The following is a 12,255-nucleotide window of genomic DNA, read 5'->3' as shown; positions in this document are numbered from 1 at the left end:
TAATAATTAATCGTTCCACCTTAAAACTAAGAAGTTTAATTATTTACAATTCAACAATTACAATTAGGAAAAATAAAAAAAATAGAACTTCTTCAACACAGTCCTCTAATCATTGCCAAGATTTTGTGCGTCTTCTTGTTCATTGTCTTTATCTGTCCCTTCAGCTCCACTACCCTGATTATCGCTAGCAGCCTACACAAGAAAAGAACAGTCAGTATTGATAAACAAAATATAATGAAATAAATTACACACTATATGTGATTCTATCATGTGCTCATGTGTGATCTAAGGCAATAAAAAAACTCTATATGTGATTCTATCATGCTCATATGTGTGCTAAGGCAGTCAAAAAATTGAATATGTGATTATAGCATGTTCATATGTGTTCTAAGGCATATAAAAAAACTCTATATGTGATTCTACCATGCTCAGATGTGCTTTAAGGCAGGCAAAAAACTATATATGTGATTCGATCATGCTCGTATGTGCTAAGGCAGTAAAAAAATTGAATATGTGAATATAGCATTCTCATATGTGCTCTAAGGCAGGCAAAGCCAAAAATTTTATATGTGATTCTATCATAAATGATATATAACATGTTCATATGTGTTCTAAGGCAGTTAAAAAACTCTATATGTTATTATAGCATGTTCATATGTGTGCTAAGGCAATCAAAAAACAGAATATGTGATTATAATATGCTCATATGTGTTCTTAGGCAGTAAAAAAACTGAATATGTGATTATAGCATGCTTATGTGTTCTAATGCAATCAAAAAAACTTTATATGTGATTCTATCATGCTCATATGTGCTCTAAAACAGACAAAAAATTAAATATATATATATATGTGATTCTATCATGCTCATATGTGTGCTAAGGCAGTAAAAAAATTGAATATGTGATTATAGCATGTTCATATGTGTTCTAAGGCATCTAGAAAAACTCTATATGTGATTCTATCATGCTCAGATGTGCTTTAAGACAGTCAAAAAAACTATATATGTGATTATACCTGAGAGGGACCTGGAATCGAAGATCCCCTATCCTGAACAGCGGCCTTGATCTCATTTCGGAGAAAGGGGGCGACGGTGTATTGGAAGTAGTTATTCAGTGATTCATTAATGATCTCGCGTACATCATCACCGGAAAGAATAGTCGGCTGCTTGGAGCTTATGTCGGCGCAAGAAGTCGGTGAGCCGTAACTGGAAGAACCAATAACTGGTGAAGTGTTCATATTACTCCCAAACCCGAACACGCGACCTTTTTTGGGTTCACCTGCTGCAGTCACCCATGCTGTAGGATCAAATGATGGATGCTGAGTAGCGTCTTCGCCATATCGCTCTACCATCTGTTGCTCATATGCCTCCTACAAAATAATGTTTAAAGTATTCATTAATAATTAATGATAACATTATGATGACTTGCATATATATTGCAATGATTATTAATAGAATTGGAATCCTCCATGCAGTACGGACAAGCCAACCTCCCATGTGTGCTCCAACCAGATAACATACCATATGCAGGGAAGTCACTGATTGTCCATAAAACAGCGGCCTTCATGTTGAAATTTTGTTTTTTGTAGGCATCATACGTGGTAACACCGTCATCCCACAGTACTTTTAATTCATCAATCAATGGCCTTAGATATACATCAAGATTTTGGCCAGGTGAGGTCGGACCAGGGATCAACAGAGACAAGAAAAGATTTGGACGTTTCATACACAAGCTTGGTGGAAGGTTGTATGGAGTTACAAATACTGGCCAGCATGAGTATGGAGTTGATCTACCCCCAAATGGATTAAATCCATCTGTACATAGACCGAGTCTAACATTTCGCACTTCCATTGCGAAGTTCTGATGAGTACGATCAAAGTGCTTCCAAGCTTCAGCGTCAACAGGATGCGTGATCTTGTTTTCATCGTGTCGAACTTTATTTGCATGCCATCTCATGTGTTTAGTTGTCTTTGAAGACATATACAATCGCTGCAATCTAGGAGTGATAGGAAAGTAGCAGAGCGACTTGTATGAAACTTCCTTTGATCTCGTGCTACCATTGCCTCTTGTCTTTGGCTTGAACCAAGGATGCCCACATGACGGGCATGATATGTCGTTTTCCTGCTCCTTGAAATACAACATGCAGTGATTTGGACAAGCATCAATCTTTTTGTAACCCATACCTAGAGCGTTGACCATAACTTTCGCACGATAAAAATTTTGTGGCAATTTCTCATCTTTAGGCAACATACTCTTCACAATCATGCACAAACGGTCAAAACATGATTGACTCAAATTATACTTGGACTTCAAATTCATTAGTTGAAGAACTGCAGACAAGATAGTGTGACTCTCACAACCGTTCCAAAGTGGCTCATCAACATCTTTAAGTAAATCATAAAATCTACTAGCTGCATCGTTTGGTGATTCTTCATCTACGGCAGTTCTTACATCACTAGAACTCATAGCAGAACCCAGTTCTGTTCCTGCAGCATCAAATATCAAATTCGTATATGGATTATCGTGCACCACATTCACCCGTGCATCAAAATCGTTTCTAAATTCTTCTCCATGAAACGTCCAGTTCTGATAATCACTCACAAAACCCTTCCTGTATAGGTGATGTCTAACGCCATGAGGTTCTACAAATCGATTATTCTTACAAATCTTGTAGGGACACCTAATCCGACCTGTGGGATCTACCGTACTGACACTCGCCGTTGCAAATTCAATAAAACTATCGACACCATCCATATATTCATGCGATAACTCATTGTCCACTATCCTACGGTACATCCATTCACGGTTTGCAGTCATTCTGTCGTATGATGTTACGAATAGTATCCTAACGAATTAAGAAAAAAACAATCAGAATGCTACGATGAAGAAAATATCAAATTTATCATGCAATATACTATGTCAAACAATAACAAGAATTTTGATGCATGCATTGATAACTTAATATTTTCATGTGCAAACTATTAATGACATGATACAATCATTTGAAGCATGCTTTTATTATAAAATTTCACATGGAAGTCAAAATCAAATTGAAAGTAACTACATGCAAGCATGGATACAATTACATCAAACATTGCAATACATCATAATCATTCATATCAAATAAATGGCAAACATGTACCTGCAGCAAACACACTTCAATATCTCACTAACTACTACCATGCTTAGCATGGACTCCGTACTCCAAAAATAAGAACACTTCCATATTTCTACATTAAAATCATGCTCAGCATGATCTCCGAACTCCAACAAAGCAATCCTAGATATCAACAACTAAGTGAGTGTGTGAACAATAAAGTGCTGCATTCAATAAATTAAATAACATGTGATACGTTTGCATCACTTACTCACCACGGGTATTTACCCGATTTGCATTGTTTTTGTCATTTACTTACCACAGGTGGCCGAGCACGAGTTGGTTCCGTTGAAAAATCTGCACAAAAACAAAACAAATTAAGTAACAAACTAACTAATCATGAAACAAGATGAAACACTAACTAAAAAAATTAAAACAAATTAAAACAACTCTAACTAATTGAAAGAAGAGAAAAGAAAAATAGTATATATGTTAAGCCAAATCTAACTAGAAGATGCTAATTTAACAAACCAGCTATAACATGTTGAACCAGTCGACTAACATAAAGTCATAGACAATTTCTAATCTGAACTACTTAGCAAAGGAATAGTAAATCAATCAATTAGTTTACTAGAAAAGATGTGAACTTCGTTTAACCACCACTATCATAAAGAATTCAAATAGCCCTAATCTAACTAACTGATTGTGAGAACATTAAATACCAATCTATCTAAGAAAAATATAATTATAAAAGACTAATAGATTGAAATACTCTAACTAACCAGATTTCAAGAAAACAAATTGAAGTAAAACTAACTACCAGTAGACATTAACAAACTAACAAATTGATAAAAAATTATGAACTACTCTAACTAGAACAAACTAACAAATTGATAAAAATTTATGAAATACTCTAACTAACCACAGTTGATTAAATCTCAACCTAGCCAGTTGATTTCGATTTGAATTTTTTTTTTATAATTAAATTTTTTTTTGAATTTTAAATCTCAACCTAGCCAGTTAAACCACCTGCCTTTCCGGCAGGGAAGGGGGTTAAACCCCCTGCCGGAAAGGCAGTTCCGGCATGGGGGGTTGACCCCCTGCCGTGCCTTTACGGCAGGGGGGGTCGACCCCCTGCGTTTTCGGCAGGGGGTCGACCCCCCATGCCTTTCCGGCAGGGGGTCGACCACCCCTGCCGGAAACGCAGGGGGTCGACCCCCCATGCCTTTCCGGCAGGGGGTCGACCCCCCCTGCCGGAAACGCAGGGGGTCGACCCCCCTGCCGGAAACGCAGGGGGTCGACCCCCCTGCCGGAAAGCACGGGGAGTGGCGGCTGGCGAGGTCGCCGGTGGCCGGCGCAGTCGACAGCAGAGAGGGGGAGACCTGGAGCGAAGCTCGGGGGCCAATGGGTCGCCGGAACTCAGAGCGGAGGCGAAGAGGTGGCTGCAGGGAGGATCGTCGGTCGTCGACGGCTGAGGACGCCGGTTGCGAGTCGCCGGCGAAGGGGAGACAACACCTCCCGGCAGCAGCCACAGGGAGGAACAACAGGGAGGAGGAAGAGGTCGGCGGCGGGTCGCCGGTGCTCGGGGTCCCTGGCGCAGCCGCTAGCCAAGCAGGGAGGTCGGCAGCGAGGATCGTCGGCGAGGCGGCGGCGGCCGGACGATGGCGAGAGCCGACGGGCGGCGGGAGGGAGAGGGCGGCGGGCGGGAGCAATACAGCGAAACAGGAAAAAGAGAAAGAGGGATGGGATTAGGGATTTACGCGATATTTAGCGACGGCTTAGCGACGGAAACATTCCGTCGCTAAATCAAAATACAAAAACCGCGACGGAATATATTCTGTCGCTACTCCGTCGCTAATTAGCGATGGATTAGCGACGACAGAGTTCCCTCTCTAAATCCATCGCTAAAATAGTGTTCTTGTAATAAAAAGTAGCGACAAAAAATTTAGTCGCTAATCCGTCGCTAAGTAGCGACAGATTAGCGATAAAATTTGTTTCCTCGCTAATCCGTCGCTAATTAGCGACAGATTCTATCTCTAGCTAATCTGTCGCTAATTAGCGACGGAAAAAATCTGTCGCTAATTTCCGTCGCTAATTAACAATTTTCTTGTAGTGAAAGTAGTATAGGAAATATCCAGTTTGTACCCAAATCACATATTTAGTAGTTTGTATCATGTATCTATTTTGTGTGTGGTTTTTACTTATTTTTAAAAACTGTTTTGTGCTGTAGCATTGTACTTCAGCTAGACAAAAGGTATTTCTCTTTAAATTTTCTTTGCCAAAATTTTTACAGGATCTTTGGAAAAGAGTGACTATTTTTCAACTAAGAATGTTGTTGAGAGCAATATTGGTGAATGGTGACTGACAAGTTAGAACACGTGTGTGCACGTGCGAGTACACACAGAAAGCCTTTCTTAAGATATTGACCTTTGTCAATTAACATTTATACAAATGAGAAGAATGTCTTTGTAAAATAGGCAAATTATAATGAGGACGAGAATCAAGTCTAGGACGTTGTGGTAAACAAGAAATTGAAGAAATGCTTGGCTTGCTCATGCCCACCCTCCTTGGCTCAGTTTTTAATTCTGGGGTGCGACGAAAAACTTCTGCCGCTGATCCATGGCAAAGTGGCAACAGATATTGAAACAAAATAAATTCCATTGATTATCTGTCGCTAATGAGCGATGGATTACCGATAGATTATTTTGCGTTGCGAATTTTGCAAAGGTTAGCGACGAATATCTTTCTCTCGCTAATTCGTCGCTAATTTGCGATGGATTATTTCTGTCGCTAATTAGTGTTTTCCTTGTAGTGTCAGTCGACGATGGAGTCCAACCACTATAGAACTCGACCGATGCCTTAGTGGGTGTTGATCGAGCCGATTCTGCTTTCACAACACGTTTGGGGCTTTTTCGGCGATGAGATGGGTGATCTCCGACGATTCAAGCTGAACCTTCCATCAAGTGTTGCCATCAGACTCCCTATCCCTCGAGATGTCCTGAAAATTTTGGCGAGAAGGGTCTCTGACCCTTCTTCTTATTGTTTCCTTCTTCTCAAAAGAGGGGTTTTCTTCTTCTTAGTTTGATCTTTGATTTAAAGAGAATTTTGGTGACTCTCACTGCATAAAAACAGTGAGCAAGAATATTTGCAAGCCAGAAAAACACATGGCAGCCTCTGACAACCACTAACTCTATTTTGTTTTTCTTGTTTTATTTTTCTTTAATGTATTTAGGGAACACCCTACATCAGTCACCTGAATTCCTTTGTTCACCGGATTTTTGGTGACCGTCAACAGAGGGTGTCAATAATCGAAAAACAAAAAATGGCTATTATCTAAACCCCTTTCCCCTTAATATTTTTTCTTTTTCCTATATATATATATATATATATATATATATATATATATATATATATATATATATATATATATATATGTTGTAAATGAAAATTTTATCTTTTTTTTTCAGTTTTCACTAATTGTGTTATTTGGGTTAGACAGGTTATTCGAGTTACTCATGTCGGTTATCGTGTCTATGTTATCGGGTCGACCCGTTTAATAAACGGGTCGTCGTGTCGTGTAATCGTGTCATGTCGACATGACCCGTTTATTAAACAGGTTAGTGGGGTCGAGTTACCCATTTAATAAATGAGTCATATTCGTGTTTGCCACATCCGACCTGTTTAATAAATGGGTCATGTTCGTGTTGAGGTATTCTGACCCGCCGACCCGATCCAATTGCCACCCCTAGTCGTCGGTGGGTCTGTCGATAAATCTACAAGGTTTTGAAGACCCAACGAGTGGACATCACATTTCTTCTTGAAACCAAACTTACCGTTGACAAAACTACTGCCTTGGAGAGGGAGTTCCAAGGTTTCACATTGGTTAGCAACTAAAATGTGGTGGACAACAGTCACATCATATGTTTGTGGAAGCCACCTCAGTGAAAGTGGAGGTCATGCTATGCTCTGACTAATTGATCATGTTTCTCATCCAATCTTAGCACGAGGTATATGGCTGTAACGATGTCATGAGGAATCAACTATGACAGAAACACTTAGGTCATCTGAATGATTGTCCGCAGTTTATTTCAGGTGACTGGAATACTACAAGATCAGTAGCAGAGAGATTTGGCAGGCACTCAGACAACGATCAATTCAATCAAATGATAGACAATTGTCAACTTTCGAAAATCAACACCCCCAACTCTGTCTTTACGTGGAACAACCACCAAAAGGGTATGAATATTAGAGCAGAAAAATTAGATTGGTGCTTTGTCAACAAACACTGAGTGCAATGCTTACCTAACTCGGAGGCCAAAATCATCCCTTGCCTAGTGTCAGACCACTGCTGGGTACTCGTCTCTTCGAGCCTTATCTCAAGACCAGCATCCCCCTTCAAGGTTTTTAAAGGGTGGACTATGAAAGAAGAGTGTGAATTCATTGTATGGATTAGCTGGGAGATGAAGGTTCAGGGATGCACCATGTTTACCTTAACTACTTGTTTATAAGCCACAAAAGAAAAACTAAAGTTGTGGCTGAGATAAGTGATTGGTGATCCCCCTAAATGCATCCAAGCCCCCAACCAAACATAGTCCCTAGAAGGTGATGTAGTGTTTTTGTCATCCAGTATTAGAGACGACAAAATGTCTCTATCATTCAGTCTTATCTAACCCATTATGTCCCCTTCTGTGCCTAAAGATGATATTGCAGTAAAGTCGTTCAGCTTAGGGATGACACAACTAGTGTTGTCCAGCTTAGGGAATGACACAATATAATGTCGTCTCATGCCCGTTTGACTTGTCCAACTTTGCGGATGGCAAGAGGCTTTGTGGTTCGATCTTTGAACAACAAAACCCTTGTCATCCACTACTCCAAATGTAGAGATAAGTCATTTGACTTATTCTTATCTTATCCTTAACCGTTCTATCCTCTTTTATGCATTTCTCGAAAATGAGAGCCTATTTTGGATAAGTCATATCTCCATTTGTAGACTTGAACCCATTTGAGTTTAATCTAAATATGAGAACCCAGTGATCCATATTTCATTCAAGATCCCTATAAAATAAGGGTCTACCCCTACAAGCCCCATCATCTGAAAATTATATACCTAAGTATTGGTCCTGCAGAAGAAACCTACTCAAGCCTAGCTTGCACTCTGTCTTGAAGTCATTGAGGAACCCTCGTACCTACACGGTGGTATTGACGAATCAAAAAGAACTAAAATGAACCCCTGAATAATAATAAAAAAGGTATTTTCTAGATCCTTAGTTTGTTTATTTTGATTTTATTTAATATTTTGATCGATGCTTATACACGTTTCATTTTATTTGCATACCTGAATCTGCGATGGTGCTATTAAAGCTACGGAGATCGAAAAACTTGCCTAGATCCTACCTTTCTGTCAGGCAAATGACGATCTTTTCCCTACACTTTTAAAAATGATTGCCGAGTAAGTCCCATCTTTCTCCATTCAAAAAATTTTTGCAAATAGTGTCTGAGCATATCATTAGTGACACGAGATCACTTCAACCTGTCAGTGTGACATAGCTGATGACATTTCAATCAAGCTCCAGCTAGCTGAGATGGTCATTAAAGATTTTTGCTTCTCTTTTTTTGGATATATGGGGAAAACCCACCTCACTCACTGAGTTCATTAGAGCAAAACCCTAAATCCCCTTGCCCACCAGAGATTACACCCAGCTTCAGCCACTCTACAAAGGACGTGCTCCTGTGGGTTTTGAACTCGTTTGTCTCATCAACCTGGTGACCACGAGTCACCCCTACCAGATGAGTGGAGCCCCAATGGGCTGCTTACTTTCTTCCTTACAATAACGAGAGTGGAGTAGGTACATGAGTTGAACATGATCGAGCGCCTGCTCACTAATGAGGTGGGAATGGGCACATCTCAGGCTTGGAACATAGGATCATGAGTAAAGTTTTAGCTTGATTTCCATGTTCAATATCCAGCCATGCCTAAGAAGCATGGTGCTTGGCTGGGAAAATTGGTGCACCTAGCCACTCCCTAATAAAGCAAGACTGAAAAAATAGATTAGAACCAATGGAAAGACAAACCTACATCAATTGTAAATATGAGCCGAGCCTAAGCGAACTTGACTTATCTTGCACAACATCAACCAAAAAATATGACAAAAAAAAAAAGAGAACTTGAGCAAGTGATCTATGCACATTGATCTGAGCAGGGCAAGCTTTATTTTCCTTGAGAATGTTATCTCCTAGTATTACATGGCTAAAAACAAGGGTTATTTTTGAAGAGTAGATGAATTGGATGAATGTTTGTGAGGCAGTTCTGTTGTTTGGCACTCGTGAAAAAGGTTATTCTATGTATAAAATAATCAAAGTAAACTACTGATTAGTTTCTGATATAGCAGAGGATATAGAAGCCAGAAAAAACAAAAGCAGCAGGGTAGTCTTTTTAGTGGGACTTTCATGTAGATTAATTTTGTGCAGTTGATGTCACATTGAAAACAAGCAGACAACGAATATCTTGAACTCTGGTGACTGCCCATTGCATTACAGATTCTTATTTTTTTTAAAAAGCAAGATGGGGTTAGGCAGACCCCACCAGTTACTATTCCACGTACCACTGGATTTGTACAGGCAACGTCCCACCACAAGGAGGCGTGCACTGACAGCTCCTACCAACCACGCAGCATCACTGATTCTTATGATCAAGGTTGCAAAGGATCATTAGTAACAGATTTGACAGTTACTATTTTGAACCACGTCACCTACCGTGACTGCCATAGTCGTCACCAATGTTTTTTTTCTAACACCATTTTTTGTGACTGATATGGGAGCCGTCACAACCGCTAATCGTGATGGTCAATTGATTTTCTGTGACAGCCAGGGCCATCACTGTTGATTACATATGGTATAGTGAGAAGAAGAGTTGCAGCAGCAGAAAAGAAGAAGACATGATAAGAGACCGACTAAGGCATATATGGAGGCCTGGCCAAACGGTTAGTCGATAGGACTACAATGGTTCATTGATCAGACAATGTGCATGAACAAGCAGCCTTCGCCCACTAATGTCACATTTAAAATGGGTTCAAAATAACCCTTAATCGGTTGGTCAAACACCCAAAATATTTTTTGCTATAAAGAGTTCCTTTAATAAGGTTAAAACGGTCTACAACAGTATAAAATGATCAAAGTCAAACCAACACCAAATCCAGTTGAACTGCATAGGGCTGGGATGAATCCAATTCCAAATCTAAGTCCAAAGTTCAGCGTTTAATTGATAAGCTCTAAGGCTTTGCCCATAAAGTCACTTCTACACTGTTTAAGCCTTATAGATTTGTTATTTATGGTCAATATAGAACTAAACAATGTCCATAAAATAGATGGTCCTTGCACACACACATATATATATATATATATATATATATATATATATATATATATAGAGAGAGAGAGAGAGAGAGAGAGAGAGAATTGACCTAATCAATTCTTAAAAATATAATTGCATGTGTTTTTTACTTAATCTTGTATATGTAGATGCTTTCATCATTGTTTGTTCAAAAAAACCCATGCTTGGATTGATCAAATTGATGAGAAGCCTTGAGTTCTATTTGGTGCAATATGAGTTATTGATTTTCAATCACTTTAAATACACATCTAAACAAAAAATATGCTTTGCATATATTCTCCAATGTAAGCTATAAAGAATGCATCTATGTATTTGGATTAAGCAAACACCTGAAACTTTGTCACTTCGAAGTTGTTTAGGCTGGTTTAAGAGATAGGATTGTTTAAGAGCTACTTATTACTCTCTCTCTCTCTCTCTCTCTCTCTAGTGGGATAAGGAACCCCTTAGTAAAAAGGTGTAATATTTTTAAGTTTTTAATGTTTTTTTTACATGTTCTAACCTTTCATATGTGATCTACATGTTTAAGATAGATGGAAATCAGTGCTTGAATCATGTTATTTATTTCAATGTGTATGAAAGATTTTGTAGGGATTGAGGGGTTCCTTACCCACAAGAGTACCAAATAGTTTCCAGACTCACACACATACATACATATATAGTCTTCTTAAATCGTCCTAAATGACTTCAAAGGACAAAGTTGCGTTGTGTTCACTTAATCTAAACTCTTGTATTTATATGCATATTTTGAGAGACTAAAAATCAACAACTCATATTGCACAAAAACTTGGCAAAGTAGAAATCAGAGTTTCTCATCAAATCAATTAAAAACATTATTTTTAATGAATAAAAAATGATAAACATATCTACAGGAAGTATGAAACATGTACAATTATAATTTTTTATAAGTGTTTAGGATGGTTTAAAATAAATAAATAAAAATATATGCATGTATATGTAGATTGTTTTTTCATTTTAACAAAGTCCGAACTTAATTGGTACATTTAACCGTTCGATACGATTGATTCCTATGTAACAAATATTGATATTGCATACGTCATATTTTTATCATGAATTTTTTAAGTATGCATAAAAAAATGACGTACAATATTTTCAAAGTGGTTTTATCACAATAATAATACAATAAAGACAATATTTTGGTTCTTTTATTATTTATGGTTTTAGTGCTTCTGCATTTCTTATGTCTTTCTCTTTCCTTTTTTTATTTTTTATATCAGCCGATAATTTTCCCCATAATATAATTTTCAAAAATTTGAAATCACTAATATATTGTAAGATTTTCCCTGGTTGAGATTTCCCTAATAACGAGCTCTGTGACATTGATTGATTCTTGCTTGTTTGCTTTGTTGTCACATTAATAACCCATTATGGTATTAGGGAAAAATTACTCTTTATTGGGTCAAAAATATTTTATTGCTTTTGGGGATGAGCTTATCATTGCTGACTGGACTGCATGCGATAAGAACATGGAAACAGCACACCCTTTTCACTTAGCAAAGTCTAAGGGTACGTTTGGTTGTGTTTTTAAAAGTAAAAAATATTGTTCAAAAGAGGTTAATTTTCAAAATCTTATGAGATTTCATGAGGTCGTGTTGGATTTGGCTCAAACTATTCTTAAGATTCCTATGCATTTTTTTTCTCTTAAGTTTATGGGTTTCTTGTCTTTGGTACAAGTTTAGTCTCATATTGAAAGTTATAGGAACTTTTATTTTCCTTATATAGAGGGGTTGGGTCTTAAAGGTTAAGGCCCT

At 38.2% G+C, this 12,255-nt stretch overlaps 1 protein-coding gene across 1 annotated transcript; it reads right to left on the bottom strand.

Annotated features, from left to right (window-relative positions):
• On the bottom strand, positions 1 to 1,314 carry LOC149814919 (uncharacterized). The gene is made up of 2 exons (XM_089990161.1): positions 1,015 to 1,314; positions 1 to 192 (listed from the first exon to the last, which is right to left on the bottom strand). The coding sequence occupies exons 1-2, from the start codon at positions 1,234 to 1,236 to the stop codon at positions 106 to 108; spliced, it is 309 nt and encodes a 102-aa protein (XP_089846287.1). The 5' UTR covers positions 1,237 to 1,314; the 3' UTR covers positions 1 to 105.
• Between the last annotated feature and the right edge of the window lie 10,941 nt (positions 1,315 to 12,255).

The sequence above is a fragment of the Nuphar pumila genome, chromosome 15 (genome assembly GCF_984573655.1).
Source record: "Nuphar pumila chromosome 15, dmNupPumi1.hap1.1, whole genome shotgun sequence".
Classification (NCBI taxonomy): domain Eukaryota; kingdom Viridiplantae; phylum Streptophyta; class Magnoliopsida; order Nymphaeales; family Nymphaeaceae; genus Nuphar; species Nuphar pumila.
This window is presented reverse-complemented; position numbering and strand designations above follow the sequence as displayed.